Raw genomic sequence first — 24412 nt, forward strand, 5'->3', positions numbered from 1 at the left:
ATCAGAGAAGCCAAAGTATGAGATGAATTGTAACTAGCAAGAAACATGAAGGATTGCAAGAAAACCTTCAAAAAGGAAGGTGTTGGCAGGAGGATGCTGAGCAGCCCATGTGGCCCACTGTCCTACTGAGACTGGGAGGGACAGCAGAAGGTGACAGGACTCAAGTGCTCAGTGGCTTCTTCCCCTCGGCCTGCACCGAGGAGGGTGGCTGCGACTGCGTGGTTAACACCACTAACGAGTGACGGAGATGCGTGCTCATGCTAGATAAGGGAAAATGTGATCAGGTTGGCTGGACTGAAGGTAAGTGAGGGTGATATTGAGAACTAGGAGAGGATGGATGAGGTTTCAGAGAACAGGAAAGAGGAGTGACACAGTGCCTGTCTTTGATAGGAGAAAAAAAAGGAAGTGAAGAATTAGAGGCCACTTAGCTCAACTTCAAAGTCCAAGAAAACCATGGAACAAATAGCTAGGTGCTCCCAGAGACAATAGGGAAAGGGAAGAATCACACAAACACACCCGCATGTGCACAGCCCTGCCTGACTTCCTTCTCTGAGGGTCTTCATGGACAGGGTAATGTCATCCACATCTCTCTACCTCTAACCATGCCGTGTCTCTGGGCACTGTGGCCACTCCAGGGGCACTGGGCTGTTCCCAGCACTGCCCCTGCCACGGCTGGCCGCTCCAGTCTGCCCCAACAGCCTTCTCCAGTGCCAGCCTTGAACTCAGCGTTCCCAGCAGCAAAACTCGGCAGGGGCTGGTGCAGGCCATGAGGCAAAGAGCAAGCACAAGCCTGGCCTGTGCCCAGCAAGCCCCAGCAGTTGCTCCCTGCACGTGAATAACCCCGCCTGGTAGCACCGAGCTGGCTTTCCCGCAGTGTCACTGTCTGTCCTGCACCCAGCACGCAGTTTTTATTGCTGTGTGTGAGTCTGGTTATGAGACCCCTGTTCAGGTGCTGAGACTTCAAGTGCTCTGGGCTCTCCTTGCTTTGCGCAGCCTCCTCCATGCCATGCTGCTGAGCTTTGGGCAGACCTCACTAGCCTGCAGTGCACTCTGATGGCCTCTTCCCTGCCAGGTCACTGCTGGTCAGTCGCTCTTGGGCTCCTTGCTGATTTGATGGCCCAGACACCATGACTTGGTTGCCTAGCACTACCTTAACTTGCAAAGGGAGATGCCACAGACCCTGATTTCCTAGGCCTCTGATGCCCACTTCTCCTGTGCAAGCCCATGCGTTTGGGTTAGATGAAAAGGCTGCAGGTGGTGACAGCTGCTGGGAGGACGCTTGGCAGTGCCTCACGGCAGGAGGAGTGCACCTCTGCTCTCTCCTGGCTCCATCCCTCACGCTTGCATGGTAACAAAGTCATGTACTTGCTCGCTGGGTTATGATGCCATTTGGCTGGGGAAGGCTGCAGGGATGCTGCAGAGCACACGTCCACCTTACAGTGAGGCTGACAAACAGGAAAAGGGGTCAGAAAAAGAGCAGAGCAGTTCAGTGATTTCAAACACACGGTCCTGCATGTAGGCAGGTACCAGTGACTGTGCAGCTGCAGGATAGGGAACTAATGACGTGGCAGTGCTTCTGCAAACCAGAACCTGGGGGACGGAGAGGATCACGAGCCAAACATGTGTCAACAGCTCAGAGCAGTGTGACAAAAGGCAAATAGCAGCCTGACATACGCAAGCAGGTGAGTCACGTGCAAGGCACATGAAACAGTCCTGATCTCATGGACCTGGCGAGCCAGAGAGGCGTCACACCCTGGCCTGGCATGAGGGTACCAGCGGGGAAGGTGCCACCTCAGTATGAATACAAGGGGATAATGACACCCGACCACCGGGGAACAGCTCTGGGGCCTGGGGCTGTTGGGTCCCGGGAAGCTGCAAAGGCAGCAGAAATAAGTGCCCTCGACCTGCACCGGGAGAACACCCGCAGCTGGGGACGCCGGGGGGTACGGTGCGGGGGGCTGGCGTGGGCGCCTGGCTGGGCCCCGGTGCCAGCGAGCGGCGGCGGCTGCAGCCCCGCCGTGCAGCGCCGGCAGCACCTGGGCACTGGGAGCGCGGGCCGGCACCGGGCTGCGGGTCGGGACCAGGCGCTGCACCGGGCCGGCCCCACCCGGTGGCCAGGGCGGCGGGGGCTCCGGCCCGGCGGGCGCTCCGGCCAGGCGGGGCTGCCGAGGGGCTCCTGAGGGCCCGCCCCGGGCCGCGGCCCCGCTCCGGTGGAGAGGCTCGGGCATCTCCTCTCGGGGCGATAGGGCTGAAGCGCCCGGCGCACCACGGGGCGGTTTTGCCCGGGGGCTACGCGGGGGCAGCCCCCGCCTCGCGCCCCGGCCCCGCCGCAGCCCCACCCGCCGGGGCCGCCCCCTGCGCTGCGGCGAGCGCATCTCCGCGGGGGGAGGGCAGGCGGTGGAGCCGACTCTCCGCGAGTCCCTCCGGGCACCCCTCCCTCCCTCCGCGCACGCCTCTGTCCTTGCTTGCAGCCCTCCATCTCTCCGCGCATCCCTCCTTGCAGCCCTCCGTCCCTCCGCGCACCCCTCCGCGCATCCCTCTGTCCTTCCTTGCAGCCCTCCATCTCTCCGCGCATCCCTCCTTGCAGCCCTCCGTCCCTCCGCGCATCCCTCCGTCCTTCCTTGCAGCTCTCCGTCCCTCCGCGCACCCCTCCGCGCATCCCTCTGTCCTTCCTTGCAGCCCTTCATCTCTCCGCGCATCCCTCCTTGCAGCCCTCCGTCCCTCCGCGCAGCCCTCCGTCCTTCCTTGCAGCCCTCCGCGCATCGCTCCATCCCCCCGCGCACCCCTCCGCGCATCCCTCCATCCCTCCGCGCACCCCTCTGCCGGCCCCAGCACCGGCAGGGCCGCTCCTGCGCGGGTATGGCGGGGCGGCCGCGCTTCCTCTGCGGCGTGGTGGAAGGTAGGTCCCTCCGGGGCCGCGGCTGGGGCCGGTGCCCCGCCCGGGCATTGCAGGGGCTGGCCCGGTCCACCCAGAGCAAACAGGGGCCGGGAAGGGCCGCCGGGACCCGAGCCGCGCCCAGGACCCCGCGTATTGGGGAGGCAGGGAGCCGGGCCCCTGCACAGCACCCTCTCTCTGCCCAGGGGTACGGGGCCAGCACCCCCCACTGACGCTCCCCAGCTCTTCCCCAGAGCACTGCTGCACCCCGCAGCCATCCCAGCACTGCCGACCTGGCCCCCCACCCCCCCGCAGTGGGGCATGGGGCCCCGCTGCTCTGCCTCCAGCACTCTGCAGTGGTTTTTTTCTCTGCCCGGGGCGTGGGGGCAGCATCCCGGTGTGTGCCCCTCCTGCACACGGTGGTGGAGTCACCACCCCTGGAAGTATTTACAAGATGTGTAGATGAGCCGCTTAGGGACATGGTTTAGTGGGCATGGTGGTGTTGGGTTGATGGTTGGACTCGATGATCTTGGAGGTCTTTTCCAACCTTAAGGATTCTATGATTTGGTGATTCTATGCCTCCTTGCCCGCAGTGCAACGCTGCCTTGGGCCCTGCCCAGAGCTGGCCAGAAAGAGCCTGGTCTCTCATGGCACCTCTGTATGGCTCAGCCCTGTCCTTCTGCCCCCCCTTGCCCCCAACTCCAGCATCTGGAGCTGGGGCAGGCCTGGCACCCATTAGGCAAAAGCATCTCCACATTTCCTGGCAGCACAGTACCCCGCTGAAGCCCACTGCCCACTGCCTTGCCTGGGAGGAAGCAAAAGCACCCTGCAGATAAACACAAAATAAATAGAAAGTGCAGGGATGGGGAAGTTGATAGTAAAAAGAAATATGAGTCAGACGAGAATCATTGATATAGAAAAGCTGACCTGGGAAAGAGAAGGATGCAGATGCTGCCAGCAGAGCCACTCCAGGAGGAGGAGGTCCCTGGGAAGTGAGGAAGGAAAAGCATCCCTCACCCTGGTAGCACAGGCCCCGGCAGGGAACACAGGGTGGTGGTGCGGCGGGCAGGCTGCTGAGCAGGGTGCTGAGCAGGGTGCTGAGCAGGGTGCAGCCGTAGCAGGGCCAAGGCAGGCCAGGAGCGGCACTTCCTACACAGAGCCCCCTGCTCCCTCCTGACACCCCGGACATTGCTTGCAGCAACCAGAGAGCACGGACGGACTGACGCCTCTGGGTGACCTGCACCCAGGACAGGAGAGGGGCTGGGGAACAGTTGGGGCCTAGGGACGTTGCTTCCCAATGTGTTCATCAGGACTTTGCTAAGGGCTGTGAAGAAATTGCTGAGGGACATCCCAGGTGGCCCAGAGTTTGTCAAGTAATGGGTTGGTGGGTTACTGATGCAGTGCTCTGGGCCATGGGAGAGCCGAGATACAGACGCACAGCATCGCTCATCAGTGCTCACCTGTCTTCAAAAAAGCAGAGCACCAGCATCACTCCTTTGGAGGTGCAGCCACAGGTACAAACAGATTTTGCTGGTACAATTTAAGCCACTTTACTGGGCAGAATACACTAGGATGGCATTTTCAACAGAGCTGCTGCTGGCAGGGCATGTGTAGGGGGTGAGTGTCATACTTGCAAGGCAGTGTCAGTTCACAGAAAAGTGTGAGTGAGGCACTTGCAGGCAGGTGCTGTACAGGGACTCCTGGGACCTCACTGTGAGCTGAGCAGGAGTTCTTATGGATTGGGAAACGGAAAATCTATGTATCATGGAAATACCTTCTTTGGGTGAAATGTTTGCTGGGATCCTTGAGTGGCCACAAATTTGGCCCCGTGCACGGTGGAGGATGACGAGTAAGGTGAATATATATTATTTCAAAGTAGATGGAAAAAGCGTGTAGGTGTTCAAGCAGGTAGAAGATCTACCTATCTATAAAGAAGGTAACGTTCAGTGTGTGCTGTGGCACAACCTACCAGACCATTGCCCAAGGTTGGTGTTGAGGGCTGCAGGGTGGGCTCCTGCCAAAGGGGGCAGGGCATCAGGGCCCCCTCCCAGGCAGACCAGCTCCGGTGCACTCAGGTGCTTTGAGGAAATACGGGTGCTTTTCTGGGCAATGCTGGCCTCGTGCCAGACGCTGAGAGCTGGTCCTTTCTCCCAGACTAACAGAGTCATTGTGATCTGCCCTTGTGCGCCGCCCGGTTCAGTGAATGCATTCACTTCCCTGAATATCTGCTCCTCTTGGTCTTGTCTGCTAGAAAGTGCACTGACTGATTTAAAAGTTGCCCATGATGCAGAGCCCATCCAAAGCTAGGAAGCTGCCTTGGTGGCTAATTGCCATCACTGTTCAAGATGTAATGTATCTTCTGTGAGGCTTCACATTGCAGCTGCCAGATCTTGCAGAGACTTGAAGTGACTGAAGATTCTTCTCTTGCTAAATTTCAGGTCTGTGCTGGAACACTTACAGGTTCCCCTTAACCTCCTCTTTAAGAAGCTGTCAAATCTGCATCTCTCCAAACCCATTTACCTCCTATTCCCCCATTGTCCCCAAGTGAACTGGCTTGGTCTCCACTGGGTATTCTTTCTTGCTGGCTTTGCAGACAACTCTGCACCTCCCAGGTCTTCGTTACTTGAAAGCGATCCCAACAGGGGAATGGGTGCTCCACGTGCAGCAGTGCCCCTGCTCACTGTATCCAGGCACGGACTGGTTCCCTGCCATGCACAGGGCAGACTGTCAGCTGCTGTGGTGCTGCAGCCTCAAGCTTGCGTCAGACACTGGTGCCCAACAACCGCCTAAAGCCTGCAAGCAGCAGAAGTGGAAATGTTAAGAAACACTTAATTTGCTGACTCCAGAACTGTATTTCCTGCATTCGGTTTTGTTGACGTGAACTTTCTGGAAGGGCAATGTCCTTGCGGCCAGCCTTGGTGCTCACTGATGAGTGTCTGTGTTAGCAGACAACTGGTGAGGTTGCTCCCTGGTGTGCTTTCCCTCTTGGATTCTCCCCTTGCAAGCTTATGGGGACGGTGTTTTCCAGTGGGTCTGTGAAGTGTCGTGTGGGGTCACAGTCCCAGCACTCGTGGGCATCCCCGCAGGTGGCTTGTGTGTTCCTGATGTGAACAGCTTGCCATGGGACAGGGATGCTGCCTCAAAGTCCTGCCCTGCTGCAATGCAGGTATGTGTTTGCAGGGTGTAGGGGAGAGCTGTGTCAGTGCAATTTTGGTGCAGTTTGAGTTGTGCAGTGGTTAAAGACAGAGAGAGCAGCTTTTATAGCCCATACAGGAGTGATGATGCTCTGCCTGACACAGCCTGACACCACACAGACACAGAGAGATGCAGAGAGACACAGAGCTGGTCTCCGTGAAAAAGAAAATCCCCAGGCAGAAAACTCTAGGATGGATGTACAATAGCTCTGTGCTTCGGTGCACCCCAAAATCATACTGGAGTGCCTTATAACCTAACCAGCCCTCAGCCATCTCCTCTAGGCTTGGCTTTTACTGTGCCAATTCCCCCTCCCAGGATAAGTGCTACCTCATGCAGTTCTTCCCAGCTGCCTCTTTTTGGGAAGGATGGAAGCACAGACATTATACCCGCTTGCTTGAATACCACTGCCCAGCAAGATTATAGCAGGATAATTGACATTTGAAGTACCCAGAGGTGAACAACTGGTGGGTCTCTGGGTTTAGGAGCAGCTAATTAGGGTTAGTACACAGAGAGACGCTCTTTTAAGACAGTTACTGACAACTGCATTTTTGCTTTTTTTCCCCCCCCTTTTACAGGCTTCTATGGGAGACCATGGTCTATGGAACAGAGGAAACTTCTCTTTCAATGGCAAGTACCCTGAATTTTCCCCTCTGAAGGTACTGGCCTGTGGCAGAGTGACAAGGTGGAGGCGGAGTGCTGCGGAGGCAGGAGTGGTGAGGGAAAACGTGCTGGAGGGAGGCTCCCGGGGCTGGCCTGCCTCCGGGACGCGGGGCGATGGCAGCGCGGGGGGCTCATGCTCCTCCCAGGGCGGCTCCTGCAGTGCCCGCTCTGTCCCAGCACTCTTGCACCCCCGGATCCGGCCCGGGCACGGCTCCCCTGCCCTGGGCCCGGGGTGGTGGCTGCGGGGTGGACGGGACGGGCAGCCCAGGGGCGCCCGGCCGGGTGCGGGCTGTGCTGCCCTGTGCCGGCAGATGGAGCCGGGACTCTGCCACGGCCCCGCTGCAGCCAGATGAGCTTGGCTGGGGGCCTGGGCCAGGGCTGGCCCCAAGGGAATGGGGTCTGGGGATGGGGCCCGGAAGGGGCTGGATGGGCACTAGCCCCTGCAGCCTGGCACCGCACAGCTGGCACGGGTGCTCCAGTGAGGGTGCAGACCCACAGGGAGCTGCAGTGGGACAGGGTCGGACCCTGCTGCCCGTGCCACGGGAGGAGCGATGGCAGCTGGGAAGGGTTTGGAGAGGGGGCGTGGGGGCTATGCGAGCCTGAAAATGCTGCCTCTGGAGGCACCAGAAAAGCTGCTCTGCCGTGACTGCAGCGTGGCGTGGGTCGGCTGGGGCAGCCCGTGCGCGGAAGGGGTGTCAGGGAGCCGGCAGAGGGGCTGGAGCTGGAAACGGGAAGTCAGATCTGCATGAGAGAGAACGTGGGGGTGTTCAGCGGGCTGGAAGCCCACCTCAGGCGCTGACCTGGCAGGACGAGTGCCCATTGCCTCATCTCTGAGCCGTGCGGGCCTGGGCAGTGCCATGCAGCACCAGCCCCTGTGGGTGCACTGGCCGCAGGACAGCATGCTGCATGCCCGCTGCCACCAGCAGCAAGCGGCCAGCTCGCCCTGCCCAGGGCCGCTGTCCCCGCTGCCCTATGCTCCCAGCGAGGGCACCAGCTGGATGCTTCCAGCCAGCCCGGCCTTGCTGGAGCCGGGCTTATCATTGAGGAAACAGAAGGCACACCAAACCCGCATCACTCCACCATGGGCACAGGTGGCCACTTTATCCTGAGGCTGCCATCCCTGCCTGGTGTGGAGGTGGCCCTTGTGTCCTTGTGAGTCCCCATGTATGTCTGTGTGTCACCGTGTGTGCCTGTGACGGAAGGATGTGGGCAGGATCTGTCACTGGCTGGTTGTGAGAATCCCCTTGGGATGGGGTCTGATCTGTGCAGGAGAGAAAAAGCCCTCTCCTCGCAGCTACCGCCCGTGCACTGACAGGATCTGCCATCCGTGGCCATCCGTGGCACGAGCTGCACTGACAGGATCTGCCACCAACGGACTGGGGCCCTGCGGGTCCTCCAGCATGGGCAGCACAATGGTCACAGCCTAGCCGTGCGCTGGTCAGCGCGGGTACTGCCCTGGTGATGACACGGGCAGCGTGCTGGGGGTGGTGTGGAGAGGGTGCTGGTCACAGCAGGGGCAGTGTGCTGGTGACAGCGTGGGCAGTGCACCAGTGATGGCTGGGCAGTGCACCGGTGACAGCGTGGGCAGTGCACCGGTGATGGCTGGGCAGTGCACCGGTGACGGCTGGGCAGTGCACCGGTGACAGCGTGGGCAGTGCACCGGTGACGGCTGGGCAGTGCACCGGTGACGGCTGGGCACTGCACCAGTGACAGCGTGGGCAGTGTACCGGTGATGCCTGGGCAGTGCACTGGTGACAGTGTGGGCAGTGCACCCGTGATGGCTGGGCAGTGCACCAGTGACAGCGTGGGCAGTGCACCGGTGACGGCTGGGCAGTGGGCCAGAGATGGCAGGGCTCTGGTGGCTATGCTGGTATGGCACTGGCAGCCGTGCAGTGTGTGGGAAATGTGCCGGTCACGCTGTGAGAGTGCACTGGTGACAGTGTGGGCAGTCACAAGTGCAAGTAAGGACCATAGCGCAGAGACCAGAGATGCAGATACATCAAAATGCAGTTTAGAAAATTTGGGGAAAATGTGCAGGAAGGAAAACAAGATGTGATGTTTTAAAGTGTATTAGGAATGAGAATGTCTAATGACGGCCTTGTCTGGTACTGGCCTGGGATGTATGTTCACATGTTTGCACATGTGAGCGGTATGTTCATCGGTGTTTTTCCTTCTCTGGAAAGAAGCAAGATGAGGCACTTGCATCATGTGGTACATGAAGTGCTTCCCAGTCTGTTCATCGTGGGAAAAAGTAAAACATCGTCTACTAAGGAGGATAAATAAAAATAAATGAATATATCAGATGGCTTTTATGCAGGAGTGCCAAAAGCGCTGTCTAGGGAGGTGTCTGCCCTGTCCTGATAATTTCCAGTGAGTCTTGGATTGCTGGGGATATTCTGGAAGGAATTTGTGCTTTTTGAGGCCGGAAGGGCCTATGACGGTGCAGTCTGATCTCCTGAAGCAGGCAGGCCCTGATCTCTCTCAGACCTGCTTCCCTTCAGCTCTGACCGCAGTGGAGCATCTGGAGAGCTGGAGACCTTTCCTCTCCTGTCTCGCCCGAATGCGTGTCCCTGTGAGTCACCCCTGGGCCCTGCCATGTCCCTGACGGCCAGGTGTGGCTTTTCTCTCCTCCGGAGCGCTGGCGGGCTGAGGCTTTCCCCTGGGGAGATGAGCAGACTGGGCTCCGAGACTCTGTTGCTCACAAGCTTTCCGCCTGTGTCTGTGTGTGGCTCCCTGACAGAGTACTCTAGTTTGCCAGCATCCTTCCCACGCCGTGGCCACTGCTCTGGCAGCACAGAGGTCACCGAGTCTCCCTAGTCCCGCCTGACACTCTGCAGTGATTCATCGGGGGCTCTCTCTTATGCTGAGTTACTGGTGGCGTGGCAGAGGACGCTCATGTTCAACTAATTGCTCGTTATGTTAAGTTGTTACTTCAGACACCGTATCTTCTGTATTCTTTTCCTAGGTAGGACTTCATGCTTGGCTGTATTAAGAGGTATACTGCTTGCTGAAGCCCCGCTGAACAGCCATTTCAAATCCCTCCGAGTGCTGTATTTGCTCTTTTATGCTCCACTTACTTGGTGTAGGTGCGAAGTGCACAGGCGCAGCGTCCTGCCTGGTGGGCTCTGCTGCCCGCCCTGCCAAAGCTCTGCTGCAGCACTACCGTTTTTCAGCACTCTGGGGTTCATCACCTGCAGGGCTTGGCAAAAGTCTTGCAGTCCCAAAGAGTTCCTCTGACAGCCTTTTAACGTCTGTGGGTCGATGTTAGTGACCCTGTTAGATAACAGAGTGCCTGGGTTTAGACGTGCAGGAGGGGATTCCTCTGCCTCACGCTGTCTCTGTCTCCCCGCGGGGAGCAGCTGTGCAGGATTCGTGCGGTGCTGAAGCGGGTGCCTGAGCTGCCCGGGAGATGTGTCCTGGGGGCCCTGCAGCTGGAGGGGCAGCACTACTGGGGTTTGGGTCCTCCCGCGCGCACCCTGCACTGGTGTTAGATGGGCAGGAGGGCGATCGGGTACCTCCAGCCCATGAGCCTCTGGCTGTGCTTGGCTGAGGAACGAAGAAGCTGGTACAGGACTCAACCTATCGAAACTGCATTCAGGGGTGAGTACGTTAAGTAACGCATGTTGCTGTTGATGGATAAGGAATTGGCTGGATGGCTGGGTCCAAAGAGTTGCAGTCAATGGCTCAATATGCAAGTGGAAACCAGTAATGAGTGGTGTCCCCCAGGGTCCATACTGGGAACAATACTATTTACTAACTTCATCGTTGCATACTGGGATTGAGTGCACCCTCAGCGAGTTTGTAGACGACACCAAGCTGAGCGGTGCTGTTGGTCGCCTAGAGGGAGGGGGTGCCATCCAGAGGGACCTGGACAGGCTTGAGGAGTGGACCCTCGAAAATCTCATGAAGTTCAGCAAGATCAAGAGGAAAATTCCTGCACCTGGCTCAGGGCAATCCCCAGTATCAATGCAAGCTGGGGGATGAAGGGACTGAAAGCAGCCCTGTAGAGAAGGACTTGGGGGTGAAAAATTGGACATGAGCCAGCAATGTGCACTTGCAGCCCAGAACGCCAACTGTAGCCTGGGCTGCATCAGAAGCAGCGTGGCCAGCAGGTCAAGGGAAGTGATTGTCCCCGTCCACTCCACTCTGGTGAGACCCCACCTGGAGCACTGCATCCAGCTCTGGGGTCCCCAGTACAAGAAAGAGATGGACCAGTTAAGCAAGTCCAGAGGAGGCCACGAAAATGATCTGAGGGCTGGAACACCTCTCCTCTGAAGAAAGGCTGAGAGAGTTGGGGTTGTTCAGCCTGGAGAAGAGAAGGCTCTGGGGAGACCTTATTGCAGCCTTTCAATACCTAAAGGGGGCTTATAAGAAAGATGGGGACAGATTTTTTACCAGGGCCTGTAGTGACAGGACAAGGGATAATGGTTTTAAACTGAAGGACGGTTGATTTAGATTGGACATAGGGAAGAAATTCTTTACTGTTAGGGTGGTGAGACACTGGAACAGGTTGCCCAGAGAAGCTGTGGATGCCCCATCCCTGGAAGTGTTCAAGGTCGGGTTGGATGGGGCTTTGAGCAACCTGATCTAGTGCAAGATGTCCCTGCCCGTGGCAGGGGGTTGGACTGGATGATCTTTGAAGGTCCCTTCCAACCCAAACCGTTCTGTGATTCTGATGCCAGCAGCTCATGGATTCCTTGAAAAAGGACTTCAGTTAAAGCAGTTACTGCTGATGCCAGATGCTGCACCTTGCTGAATCCTCGTCCCCGTTACAGTGGCAGTGCTGGACCCCACCTTAAGTGCAACAGGGAGGGGTGCAGGCTCTCTGGAGCTGCTCTGCGAGCCTCGCTGGCAGGGCATGCACAGCAGCTGCCGCAGAGCTGCCTCTGGAGGTCTGTGTCAGACCACAGTGGCATGTGGCATGCACATCACCCCCGCAGTAAACACAGCCTGCTCTGGCCCCCTTCCATTGAAACAGCACCTAACCCAGCAAAAAAAAGGTGTTTGTGCAGGAGCTGGGCAGGCGGTGCGGGGCACGTCTGGCCGCAGTGTGAGGAAAGGGAGACCGGGGCATGCAAGGGACAGCCCAGAGGTTGTGAGGAGGCTGCAGCCCCCGTATCCAGAGCTGGGCCGGGGCTGCAGCGCTGTGTCCTGTGCTGGCGTCTCACTGGAGAGGAGGTGGGAAAATGCAAGGGTGCAAAAAAGCCCCAGTGAGCCCCAGTAGCTGCAAAAATCGTTGTAGAGCAATAGCTTTGAAGGTCTTGACCTGTTCAAGTGATCAGGGCATGATCTGGGAATGGTGCAGCAGGCATATAGGGACTGTTGGTGGAGTCAGGCCAGCCCCTGCAGGACATGGGTCTTTCAAGGGGATGATGTGAGGGGTTCTGCAGTGGTGAGGGCTCCCCAGGTGTGTGTGGTTCCCAGAGATGTACCCCAGGTGAGTCCCCCAGGCCAGACTGTGCCTGGCAGGTGCACCCCGCTCCTGGACACTGAGCTTGGGGGAGCGGTGAGGTGCCGGCTCTCCAGGGTGTCTCCGCTGGTCCTGCTCTACAGAGGCCCCTCACATCCAGAGGGGCAACTAGCTCGTACATACCTGCTTCATCTGGAGTCAGTCGTCACAACCGGCAACCTTGCAGCCTGCATGTTTGGGCTACAAACAAGTTTGGCTCTTAATTACACAATGAGAAGCATAGCTGAAGAGAAAGGGAAAAGGAACCCACCCCAAACATGCTTCCACAAGATGCTGAGTGCTTCCACAGGTCTCGCTGCCAGCCCTGAAAGAGCTGCTGCAAAGCTGCAGGGGTGATGGAGCTGCTGCAAAGCTGATGGAGCCCCACAGCTGGACTCCAGGGCTGGGGCCGCCTGCACCCTTGGGGGCCACGTGGAGCAGCAGACCGCTGAGCTGCTCCCTCCATTGCTCCAGCCCCGTCCTCTGTCTCCTTGGCCATTTTGTTCTCAGTCTCCCCCAAGGATCCTCCTTCCTCCCCCGGGGCTGCTCTGGCCACTCGCCCCTCCTCCATTCCTTGCTTGGGACATTGAACTTTTCATCATCACAGGACTTTGCCAAGTGGTTAAAACAGGCTCTTTAGGCTAAGCTGGTCCCTCCCACCCACTTTTTCCGCAGCAAGGGTGTTAACCCATCTTCCAGGAGGCAACGTCCTGCTGGTCTCCGAGACTTTCTCATCCAGATGCACTATCTGTCTGGAGGTCCTTAAACAACGCAAGTCGTTGGGCTCAGCACTGGGAGCACTGGGTGAGATTTATGTCTCCGTGTGGCCGTCAGAAGTACGCAGGGCAGGGCTCCCTGCGCAGGGGAAGAGCTGTGGCTCCGCAGCCCGGAGGGCTCTGTGTGAGCAGAGGCTGGAAGCCTGCAGGACACGGTGCAGCTCCGGGGAAGGAGGGGCCGCTGTGTGCCGAGGAGCTCTGGGTGTTGCGGCTGGCACCTGCCCGGATGCCTCTTTGCGAAGAGCCTTGGGTCTGGAACCAAGTCTGGAGCCTTGGGTGACCCCTTGTCCTTGCCGCACAGGCTGAAACGCTGGGGGCTGAACTGCTACATGTACGCGCCCAAGGATGAGCTGAAGCACCGGCTGCTCTGGCGAGAGCCCTACACAGAGCATGAGGCAGGTAGCGGCTCTGCTGGGCCCCAGCACGGGTGGGCTGCAGGCGTCCCGGGTCCTCAAGGGTGAAGCGTGGTCTGCGTCTCAGCCAGGGCCGGGCTGGCTGTTGCCACTCTTCCTGCCAGGAACCTGCCCATTGCAGGAGCCCCCCAGACCCTGCCCAGTACAAGGAGCCTCCCCAGACCCTGCCTAGGAGCCCACCCAGCATGGGGAGCTCCCCACGTGGGCCTCTGGCAATATGCTCCAATATGCCAGGGCCCGCAGACCCTTCTGGAGAGCCCTCTGCGTCCCAAGGGACTGGAAACTGCCTCCCCTGGGCCTCTCCCCTCCAGATGCTTTCTCAGGCCTCCCGATGCCCTCGGCTCCTTCCTTTCAGGCCACTGTGGTTCCCTCTCCCTCCATCCCTTGCCTCCCTCCATCCCTTGCCTCCCTCCATCCCTTGCTTCCCTCCATCCCTTGCCTCCCTCCATCCCTTGCTTCCCTCCATCCCTTGCCTCCCTCCATCCCTTGTCTCCCTCCATCCCTTGTCTCCCTCCATCCCTTGTCTCCCTCCATCCCTTGCCTCCATCCATCCCTTGTCTCCCGCCATCCCTTGTCTCCCGCCATCCCTTGCCTCCCTCCATCCCTTGCCTCCCTCCATCCCTTGTCTCCCTCCATCCCTTGCCTCCATCCATCCCTTGTCTCCCTCCATCCCTTGCCTCCCAGCGCTCACAGCACCCCCTCTGCTTTGTCCCCAGCCCGCATGCGGTCTCTCATTGACGCTGCCCAAGAGCAGGGTGTGGAGTTTGTTTTCGCCATTTCTGCTGGCCAGGACATGGTGTTTTCAAGTGCCGGGGATCGGCTCCTGCTGCAGCAAAAACTCAGGCAGGTACCGTGGGCCATTCCTTCCTCCCACTGCTCGCAGGCGAGGGGCACGCGTGCTTGTGTGTGGGCCCCATGCCCGCCTCAAAGGCTGGTGTGGGGCTCTAAACCCCTCCTGCTGCTGTGCAGCAGGGAGCAGCTCCGTGGGGTGCCCAGTGGCAGACGTGCTGTCCCTGTCACGGTGACAGAGAGCCGCAGGCTCCGTGGGCGCCTGACTGCTAGCGGGCAGCGCCGGGGGCAGGAGAGGGACTGGCCAAGCCCCAGAGCTTGCTGGGCAGCACCGGAGGCCAGTGCAGCCTGGTGCTGAGCCCCTGGTCCCCAGGGAGGGTAAAGAGCCGCCGGCACAGCAGGTTTGCTCCGGGGCAGCTGCTCCTCCCCGTGCCACAGCCCAGGCAGCAGCTGCCCTGCGCTGCGCCATGCCCGGCCACCTCTTCAGCCGCCCCAGCCAGCCCTGGCGCTGGCAGCACCTGCCCGGGCCTGTGGCGAGGCTCCTCCCGAGGCTCTGCCGGCCTCCGCTCCTGCGGCGGGGCTCCCACTGCTGCAGGGCGATGCGAGGGTGCGGTGCGGGGGGAGCGGATGGGGCTGCCCGGCAGCGGCACGGTGGGAGCAGGCTCTGGGCCACTGCAGCAGACTCCGGTTTGAAAGGGCTCCTGGCCCACGGCAAACACGGCCATGCCCAGGGCTTGGAGCAAGGTGGGCCGTGGCTGCGGGGCCGTGGCGCGGCTGGGCCTTGTGCGCGCGTCTGCTGGGCAGGCACGGGGCCGCGGCGAGGCTGCTCTGCCCGCCCCGTCCGTCCAGGCACCCAGACCTCTGCTGTCCTGACGGGGCCCAGGCGGCAGGGGCTCCTCTGGGGCTCGCTGCCTCCTTTCTCGCTGCTGCCCAGGGATCCTAGCAGCCCGTGCCCATGCCCGCAGGTGGCTGCCATGGGGTGCCACTCCTTCGCGCTGCTCTTTGATGACATCGACCCCTGCATGTGCCAAGCTGACAGAGACGTCTTCCCCTCCCTGGCGCAGGCTCAGGCCTCTGTGGCCAACGAGGTGTACCGGGAGCTGGGCCAGCCCTCCGTCTTCCTCTTCTGCCCTACAGGTACCGCCTGCAGCCGTGCGGCCCCAGCCACCCTGCCCCTGGCAGCCCGGTGCTTGGCCAGCCATGGCACCCCGCAGCTAACCAGGGTGCCCCTCGGCTGGCTGCACCCAGCACCTGTGTCTGCTGAGAGCTGACTGCCCTGACAGCCTCCACGGCTCCCGCCAGCCCCCTCATGCTCCTGCAGGAGCCCTGGAGATCCCAGGGCTGGGACAGGACCAGGCTGCAGACGGACTGGCGCGTCAGCAGCCGTGCATGCTGTATTCCCTGCACCGTGCATCTCCCCAGCCCCTATCCGTTGATCCAGGCAGCCTCTCCTCTCCTGGTCTCTCTGCCCCTCAGGGGATGCTCCGTGCTCTCTCCCCAGAGTACTGCAGCTCTCTGTGCTCTCCCAGCCCCAGCCAGTCCTGCTACTTGCTGACCCTCGGCCAGGAGCTGCTCCCAGGGATCGGTGTCATCTGGACAGGTAGGCGCCTGGCCCGGCTCTGTGGGGTGCGTGGCCCTGAGCAGCTTCTCAGCGAGAGCCTGGGTCTGCAAACCCTGCAGCCACGGGCTCCGTCCCGGGAGAGGCGCCAGCAAGTGGCCCCAGCGCGGCGCCTTTCAGCGTCGGGGTGAGCAGCCCTGGCCAGGCAGGCAGCGGGTCGGGCCGTGGGTCTGCTCTCCTTCTGGCGAGGGAGGGTGGGGTGACTCGACCTCGTCTCCATGCTCGGTGCCCAGAGGTGTGCGTGTCCCTGTTGTGGGTGTGCATGATGGACTGTGCTGCCTGTGTGCTCCACGCACGTCCGTGCCATGGTGCTCCAGGCCCAAAGGTGGTGTCACAGGAGCTCTCAGCCACGCTGCTGGAGGAGGTGGAGGGTGTCCTGCGGCGCCGCCCCATCATCTGGGACAACCTGTACGCCAACGACTATGACTGCAGACGTGTCTTCCTGGGCCCCTACATGGGACGTGCCCCCGGCCTCATGCCCAGGCTCCGTGGGCTGCTCCTCAACCCCAACTGCGAGCTCCAGGCCAACTTCATCCCCATACACACATTGGGCAGCTGGTTTCGGAGTGAGCTGAGGAGCTGTGCCTACCCTGATCACGCAGGTACCCGGCCCCAGCGCCCAGGCAGCTCTGTACTGGGACCCCAGTGCCAGCAGTCAGCTTGTGCACCCAGGGCAGGGCCCTGCCCATCACTGCCCGTCTTTGCTATGGTCCTGCAGGCTTTCCTGCATGGCAGCCTGGGTGAGGTGTCTCACCTGGCTGGGCACCACCCGACATGCCAGGGCATGGGACCCATCCTGGGGGCATCTCCTTGGGGGAGGGGAGCTGCCTGCCCTCAGTGTGGCATGGGATAGCTCTGTCAAGCAAAGAGTGGGGCTGCCCAGGCTGATGAGCTCCAGTTCCTTAGGGATGGAAACTGCGGCAGCCCTGGGGGACAGCCAAAGCCCACAGAAGGGGAGCTACAGCCCCCAGGAGGCCTTGGAGCTGGCACTGCATGACTGGATTGCTGAGATAAACCGTCAGGCCTTGGAGCCAGGTAGGTGATGAACTCCACCGTGCAGCATCCCTCACCCCCCTGGAGCAGTGGACCAGCTCAGCTGGGAGCTCAGTGGGGTGAGGGAGCCCCATGCCCTGCCCGTTTGGATGGGGCGCTCTGGCTGGTGCGGCAGCGGGGTTTGTGTGTGTCGTGGTGGGCAGGCGTGGGTGTCCATTGTGCCATGCTGCCCCATGGGTGCTCCTGCCCCGGCCGCATCCCAGAGGAGGTCTCCTCGGCTGGCATGTGGGAGCCTGGGCCATGGTATGGCTCTGGAAGAGGGGGTTTAGCCAGGTGCAAGCTTGGTGTTTTGCAACGTTTGCCTCTGCAAAGCCTGTGGCCTCACCAGCCACGGAGACCTGAACTCCAGAGCACAGAGTGATGCAAAGCCCGTGGTCCTGGCAGCTCCCTGGTCCCTGCCAGCTTGGAGATGGAGCTTCCTGGCACAGCCGCCCCCAGGGGTGTCCTGCCCCATGGGCAGCAGTTGCCATGCAGGTGCCAGAGGAGCTGCGCCCTTGCTCCTTTCCGCCAGGAGGAAGGACCCCGGGACAGCCTAGCATCAGCCTCAAGGGAGGAACGAGCCTGCAGCCCAGCACAGCAGGAGGACAGGAGCTCATGCCCGACGGCCGGCCCCATGACTCTGTTCCCAGCGGGGCAGCGCAGCATGGCCTCGAGCCCTGCGGCGTGGCACCAGGGGAGGGAAGGAAGAAGGTGACGTTGGAGCCCAAGAAGGGCAGTGGGAGCAGGACCCCTGCTGGTGGTCGGCAAAGCCCCACAGGGGACGGGGACCAGCTCCCCACGGGGAGCAGAGAGAGCTGTGAGCCCTCCTCTGCTCTGCCCAGCATGGCTGGGAGTGCCCAGTCCGCAGGAACCCCGGTGGCTACCAAGACCCTCCACAGTCCAGGCCCTCCCATGTTCTGCAGCAATGGGGCGAACACCAGCCAGAACCTTCCCCTATCCACCAGTGATGCCAGGACAGGCGGTGGCAGCCTCCCCCAGCCCCCCAGCAGTAGCCAGCCTGGGGCCAGTAGGGCTGACATGCCCCAGACACTCCCAGGGCCTGGGGCTTGCGCCAGCCCTCGCCCCCCAGCACCGCTCACTGATGGGGCTGGCGCCAGCCCTGGGCCCCCAGCACTGCTCAGTGATGGGGCTGGCATCAACCCTGGGCTCATGACTCCGCTCACTGATGAGGTTGGTGCTAGCCCTGGCCCCACGGCACCATTGACCCCAGAGGAGGCTGGGTCCAGCCCCATAGCCCTGCTGACCCTGGAGGAGGCTGGGTCTGGCCCCACGGTACCACTGACCCCCAAGGAGGCCAGGACCAGCCCCACAGCACCAGTGACCCCAGAGGAGGCTGGGTCTGTCCCTACGGCACTGCTGACCCTCGAGGAGGCCAGGTCCAACCCCACAGCACCACTGACCCCAGAGGAGGCCAGGTCCAGCCCCATGGCACCTCTGACTCTGGGGGAGGTGCGGATGCTGGTGGAGCTCTTCTATCTGCCTTACCATCATGGGCCACTGGCGCAGCATCTCCTGGAGGACTTTCGGTGGCTCCGGGCAAACAGCCTCAGCGTGGGGGTCCCGGCCACAGCACCTGATGCCTGCGGGGTAAGGCTGGTCCAGGCGCTGCTGCGGGACGGTGCCTGTCATGGTTGCGCTGACACCTGGTCTGTCCACAGCGCACGCGGTGGCGTGGCCGAGCCCAGTCCTTCCAGCTGCTCTGTGCTCAGACGTGCAGCCTGCACAGCCGCTTCGTCAGCAGTGCCGGACGGGCGCTGCTCTACGACCTCCACCCCTACCTCTGGGACATCCGCAACATGCTGCTGGCCGCCAGCGCCTTCGTCCTCTGGCTGGGTACGTGGCTGATGCCAGCCCCGAGCCAGCCCCTGCGGCCCTGTAGCGTGTATTCGCTGGCCAAATCCAGCCACATTGAAGCGCAGGGGCCCCTGGGCACTGTGGCACACCCGGGGCACCTGAAGCTTGTTCTGTGGTGATCCACTGTTTCCCCTCCTGAAGAGGTGAAGATGTCTGGGATCCCCTCCCAGAGGTCTGGGGTCCCTGTGTCCAGCTGGGGGTGCCAGGGTCTCTCCTGGGAGTGCACCCCCGCTTGACGCCTTCCCCGCCGCTGACCCATGTCCTGTGCTCACCACCTTGATCCTTTGCAGATGGCCATCTCCTCTGTGACCCTGACCCCAAGGGCGCCTGGGGGAGCTGCTTTGGCTGTAAGTACCGGTGCTGCCCTGGCTCACCCGCCTGGGCGGTGGGGCCCTGGCTGCTGCCCTCCGTCACCTCCAGCCCCACAGCAGCAGCCGGCACTTGCCGTTGGGCTGCCCTTTCCCATGCTCTGCCTGCCGAGTGGAGCGGGAGTGGCCACGGGGAGGCTGGCACCTCTGTGCGCCCCGACACACCGAGGCAGGATGCGGCACTGCTGCTGGGGACAGGGCAGTCATTGGAGCGGCCCTTCGCCACCTCTCACAGTCTAGAAGGAATGCCCATTTCTAGGACATGGTTCCTCAGCCCTTTTAATCCAAGGACCCCTTAGCCTTTCTGGTAAAAAGGATCGCCCAATGGGCCATTGGGAGCAGTGATGCCCTGGGTGACAGAGGCGAGGTTGGATTTTGAAAGCCTGTGCATCACTTTGGAAGCCCCTGTTCCTCCGGTTTAGGGTTCCCTGGTTGCTCTGTGGGCCTTGTGACCTCTTACAAATCAAGAACCAGATGACAGCCTGAAAGGGTCTCCAGGTTCAGTGCGAGATGGCGCCGTGTGCCTTGAACCACTTCCGCAGGGAAGCAGCCGCATGCGGGGCAAGTTCCCACGGGCACTGCAGAGCTGGCTGGCTGGGCAGCAAAGCAGCGGGCTGCTCTCTGTGCCAGGCTGCAGCTTTCCAGCTGTAGCCAGGAGCTGTGTCTTTACCTTACGCCTTTCACGCAGGCAAGATCATTCCTTTCCCCATTCTCCCACTTCAAGCCCTGTTGCGGAGGGTGTGCTGCTACCCCAATGCATGGGGCTGGCTGCCCAAGCCCAGGCGAGGTCCATGCCTGGGCTGCACCACTGTGGGGGCAGATCCTTGGGTCTGTGACCAGTGTGGATCGTGATGTGCTGTGTGGTGGAGGCTGATCTACCCCTGGCCCACCAGGTTTTTGTTCACCTCGCATGTGTCTGTCTCCTGCTGCCTCCAGGGTGCCAGAGCATCACTACCCCAATCCTGCTCGGAGGGGACGCTGAGCCCTGGGTGCATCGTGGGGGCCTCTTTGGAGAGCTGCAGGTGAGAGCATGCCCACATCTGTGGGGGCTGAAGGAGCCTTGGGAAGCCAGGATCCCAGCTGCTGCTCCTGGCCCTGCCATTGGGTCGCTGCAAGCTTGGGAAGGCAGAGCTGCCCTGGGCCTCTGCACCTTGGCTGTGGCTCCTGGGGTTTAGGTGCCTCAGAGGGACCCTCCTCCTGCTGCTCCAGGACAAGGTTTGGAGCCAGGACAACCTGCTCCCTGACGGACTCTCTCTCTTCCAGGCACTGCTGCCTGTGGGGAACAGCTGTGACCTCTTCTACCACCCACCTCCACTCTTCCCATCCCGCCAGCTGTACCTCCTGCGCCCGCTGCTGCCCCTGGACAAGGTGGGAGCCACAGCCCGAGAGGGTGGCCCGCACCACTCAGGCCAGAGCTCACCTTTGCACGGCCTGTGCTGTGCGTGCCCTGACGGGATATGCGCTCGTCTGCTGCTGACCCAAGACTGAGCTGGCAGTGCAGGGTGATGCAGGTGGGAAGGGGCCTCTGGGGTCCAGCCCCCGCTCAGAGCAGGCCAGCCTGGGGCAGGTCCCCCGGGCTGTGTCCAGCAGCGTGTCAGCCCGCTGGGCTGGAGAGCGGGTGTTGTGGCCAGCGGCCGTGGCAGGGACCATCGCCCGCCTCCCTGCGATGAGCACCTGGGCAGACCCCCTCCTGGCAGCCAGCAGCAGGGGAGGGAGACCCGGCTCAGAAGTGATAGTGGTATCTGTGATATCTCAGAAATGGCAGTGATATCTGACAGCCACAGATAAACTGGCACAGACTCGGGGTCGCCAGGTTGTGAGGGCGATCTCCAGAGCACCCCCAGCTCTGATCTCCAGCGGTGGCCACGAGCAGATGCCAGGAAAAATCCAGAACAGGACAAGTCTGGACGGTGACCTCCTGCAGCCTTCATCAGTCTGCAGCTCTGGGCACTGCCTGAGCCTGTTGAGGTTCATCTCCAAATCAGTCCCTTCTTCAAACAGCCATCCAGGTTACAGGATGATTCCCCGCTGGAAAGGCAGCAGCCTGTGTCAGCCATGACCTGCTTGCTGCCAACCCCCCTGCTCTGTTTGACATCCCAGCAGTTCGATGGGATGGGGAGGGAAAGGGAGAATTTGGAGGTGGGTGGACACACAAGTTAAGCTGCTGCCAAATCCAGCAGAGCCCTGGGTTCCCCACGTACCACACAGTCCGCAGCAAACACCCTGCTCCCTCACCCGGCTGCCTCTCCTAGCGAAAGGAAATGCTAACGCTGCAGAGCCAGCCATCACGGAGACAACTGCACATCCCTGCTGAATACAGTACCCGGCAATGCACAGCTGCAGCGCTTGTACATAACAGAGGAGGAGTTGCAAGCACATGAGAGCAGATCAGAATATCAGACTGCAGCTGCCAGCAGTTCCCATTGCAAGATCTTTTTTTCAATTGCCTGTTGTCAGGTTTCATCTGATCAGGCCAAACTTTAACAAGCTGAATGTCTGTGTCCAGTGAAACTTCGAGAGAAAAATCCAGCTAAGCGCTTCAGCCCGTTCTGGGAACGGCGCTCAGAAGCGCGCTGTCCTGCCCTTGTCGTTCACTGATCGGGGCAGCCTTTCCTTTGAGAAGCAATGCTTTTATCAGGGTGTTCTTTTCCTTGATCCTGTCAGCAGCAGCAAACTCGAATCTGACCAAGATGGGAAACACGGAGATCTCCCCCTTTGCACATGCTCTGTGGAGACTTGGGTTTCAGTATTGGTTTTGCGGCCGTCCTGGCTGCTCTGAGCATGCTCCGTCCTGGAGCGAGCAGCGTTTCTTCAGCAGCTGCTGCTCTGGGGTGCCCGACTGGAGTGGCAATTTCTCGTTTTGAAGTGTTGCTGCGCTGTGGCAACAAGCCTCGGAGGCCAGCAGAAAGTGGTGCACGGTGCATCACCTGGTGCAGACGCCAGCGCCCTTGGACGGCTGAAGCACATACCTGCATGCCTTCCGCCGGCCAGGGCGCGCTGGAGGCCACAGCCCTGGTCGCTGTCCCTCTTTATGGTCACCTTGGGCAGCTGCTGGTACGCCGTGCTCCGGCAGGGGCTGTGGCAGGGGCGGCAGGCAGCTGAGGGGCAGCAGTGGGGCAGGGGTTGGGCAGGGCAGGCGGAGCCAGGGCTGAGGTGCATCTGGGTCTTCCAGGAACAGCTTTACCGAATGTGCCAGGAGAGTTTAGACTGCGACCCCAAAGTCGCAGAGATCCTCGCGGCCCACCCCGATCTCCTCGGTGACAGGTGAGACGTGACCCCTCTGGGGCTCCCTCTTGCCAGGCGCGTGCCAAGCATGGCCATGTGCTGGGTGATGCAGGGCTGTGGTGTGAGGCAGTGGCCTCTCCTCGCATCCCTGCGGGGACCCGCTCTGCCTGCACCACGGCTGGCGGTGGCCTCACCCCGCGGGAGGTCCCTGTGCTAATGTCCAGCTGGGTCATGGCAGCCGCCGTGGGGATGGAACCGCTGCCCAGCCTGGCTGCAGGGGGGCCGCGGTGGCTCCCCTTGGCTGAGGGCTTCTGCTGGGGAGTCTCAAAGGGGTGGTCTGGTGGGCGCTGGGGTGCTGTCCCGCCGGGGAAGGAAGGAGGAGGCTGGCTGGTCTGAGCTTCCCCTGGGGCAGGCTGGGCTCCAGGTGGCAGCTCGGCGGTGCTCCTGCTCTGACCGGCAGGCTGCTGGGCAGCTTCCTGAGCCTGAGCCCCGAGTACACGTTTGTGCTGGAGGACGAGGGTGGTCCGTGTGGCTACGCAGCCGGAGCACTGTGCGCTGAAGGTTTCCTGCAACAGCGAGACAGCAGCTGGCTGCCGGCCATGCGGCACAAGTACCCCCGAGACCTGGATGCAGGTGCCGCAGCTCTGGGACAGGTGAGGGGGCACCTGGAGCAGAGGGGAGTGGGTATAGGGGAGATGGAGGGGTTCCCTCACTTGTGTTTGTCTCCTGCAGGATGCCCTGGAGGAAGCACTGCTCTTCTTCCACGCAGAGCCACCGGCTGTGCCCCTGCCTGTGCTGCGGCGCTTCCCCTCCTTGGTGCAGCTGGGCACGGCCCCCCGCGTGCTGGACGTGGGGGCCAGCCGCAGCCTGGCTATCTGCCTGCTGAGCGCGCTCAGGGCCAACGGTGAGCATGACCTCCCCGTGCTGGCGGGGACGGAGGCCCCCTTGATCCAGCACAGCCCTGCCCCAGCTGCTCCCTTGCCCACCCCAGAGCTGGGAGCCAGCCCGACCTGCACCCCACCTCTCAGCTACCCCGGGGGTAGCTCTCACCGGGCTCCCTGTCCCCTCTCTGACGCAGTCTCGCCCCAGCTCCCAGGCACCAGGGGACGTGTCTCAGGGCGTCACGCAGGCACCCAGTGCCAAAAGGCAGTGGAGAGGCTGACCCCCTTGTGGGGGGGGTCCCAGCCACTGGTCTCCAGCCCCAGCGCTGGGTTCCTGGTGCCAGGGGCCTGACCTCTCACCTCCCTTCCAGGGTCGCAGGGAGTGTTTTGCCAGGTCAGTGCCGCTGACCGGCAGCAGCTGAGCTTCTACAGCAGGCTGGGCTTCGTCGCCCTGCCAGTGGCCTGGGGCAGCTCCCCCGGCACTCAGCTCCTGGGACGTCTCCTCTGAGCACGCTGCGTTGGGTGAGGGCACGGGGAGGCAGTGCCACGGGACAGGCTGACCCCCCCATCCTGCGCAGCATCGGCCTGAGGCAGCAGGAGCAGAGGGTCACCTCGAGCAGGGCAGGTACACGTGATGGGCGACATGGCCTGGGGGTGAGCAGGATGTCGCTGGGATGTGTGCAGGGGACTAGGCTGTGAGGGTCCTTGAGCGACAGAGAGGTATTTCTGCCATCTTCAGGAGATTTGGGCTTCAGGGCCCCTCCACTCCTCCCCCAATTGTTCCTGCTTGCTGAGCACCCTTCACCTTTGCTGGGAAGCCAGCAACATCCCCAGGCTGTCTGCAGACCACCAGGCCTGGCGGGAGCTACATGGGCAGTATTTGGGGTGGTGGTCTCGGAGCATGGCACAGTGCATTAGTGCTAAGGGAGTGTCCCTGTCCTGCAGGCTGGGCTGTCCAGCTCTCTCCATCCCCTGTGTGGCCCTAGGCTGGGGAGCTGGTGCCGGGGCTGGCTCTCGGCACCAAGGACCTGCTTGTCTGTATGGACCGATCTGGTATGGGAAACAGTGAGGCAGCCTCCAGCCTCCATCTCTGCTGCCCAGGGGCTGAGGGAAGTGCTGTCCTTGGCAATAAAGCATTTGCTGGGCTCTCACCATGGTTCGTCTCTTGGGGGAAGTGTTGGGGTACGAGCATGTTCCTCTCAGACCCTCATGCCCCCTTTCAGCCAGCCCTGTCTGTCCGCCTCACACCGGCTGTT

At 61.3% G+C, this 24412-nt stretch overlaps 1 protein-coding gene across 1 annotated transcript; it reads left to right on the plus strand.

Annotated features, from left to right (window-relative positions):
- The first annotated feature begins 2859 nt into the window (after nucleotides 1-2859).
- LOC142081548 (protein O-GlcNAcase-like) lies at nucleotides 2860-24308 on the plus strand. The gene is made up of 20 exons (XM_075148216.1): nucleotides 2860-2899; nucleotides 5962-6041; nucleotides 6646-6726; nucleotides 7713-7882; nucleotides 13257-13354; nucleotides 14085-14215; nucleotides 14645-14769; nucleotides 15092-15294; nucleotides 15659-15757; nucleotides 16093-16377; nucleotides 16682-16810; nucleotides 17340-18415; nucleotides 18487-18661; nucleotides 18973-19029; nucleotides 19987-20072; nucleotides 20314-20418; nucleotides 22223-22314; nucleotides 22736-22928; nucleotides 23008-23179; nucleotides 23528-24308. Exons 1-20 carry the CDS (start codon nucleotides 2860-2862, stop codon nucleotides 23662-23664), a joined length of 3534 nt encoding a protein of 1177 aa, XP_075004317.1. The 3' UTR covers nucleotides 23665-24308.
- Nucleotides 24309-24412: the final 104 nt, after the last annotated feature.

This window comes from Calonectris borealis, chromosome 4 (genome assembly GCF_964195595.1).
Source record: "Calonectris borealis chromosome 4, bCalBor7.hap1.2, whole genome shotgun sequence".
Lineage (NCBI taxonomy): Eukaryota > Metazoa > Chordata > Aves > Procellariiformes > Procellariidae > Calonectris > Calonectris borealis.

Coding starts and splice junctions, on each gene's coding strand:
- LOC142081548 (XM_075148216.1), top strand. CDS start 2,860: ATGGCGGGGCGGCCGCGCTTCCTCTGCGGCGTGGTGGAAG. Junction 2,900..5,961: donor CCTCTGCGGCGTGGTGGAAG/GTAGGTCCCTCC, acceptor GCATCCCCGCAG/GTGGCTTGTGTGTTCCTGAT. Junction 23,180..23,527: donor GAGCGCGCTCAGGGCCAACG/GTGAGCATGACC, acceptor CCTCCCTTCCAG/GGTCGCAGGGAGTGTTTTGC.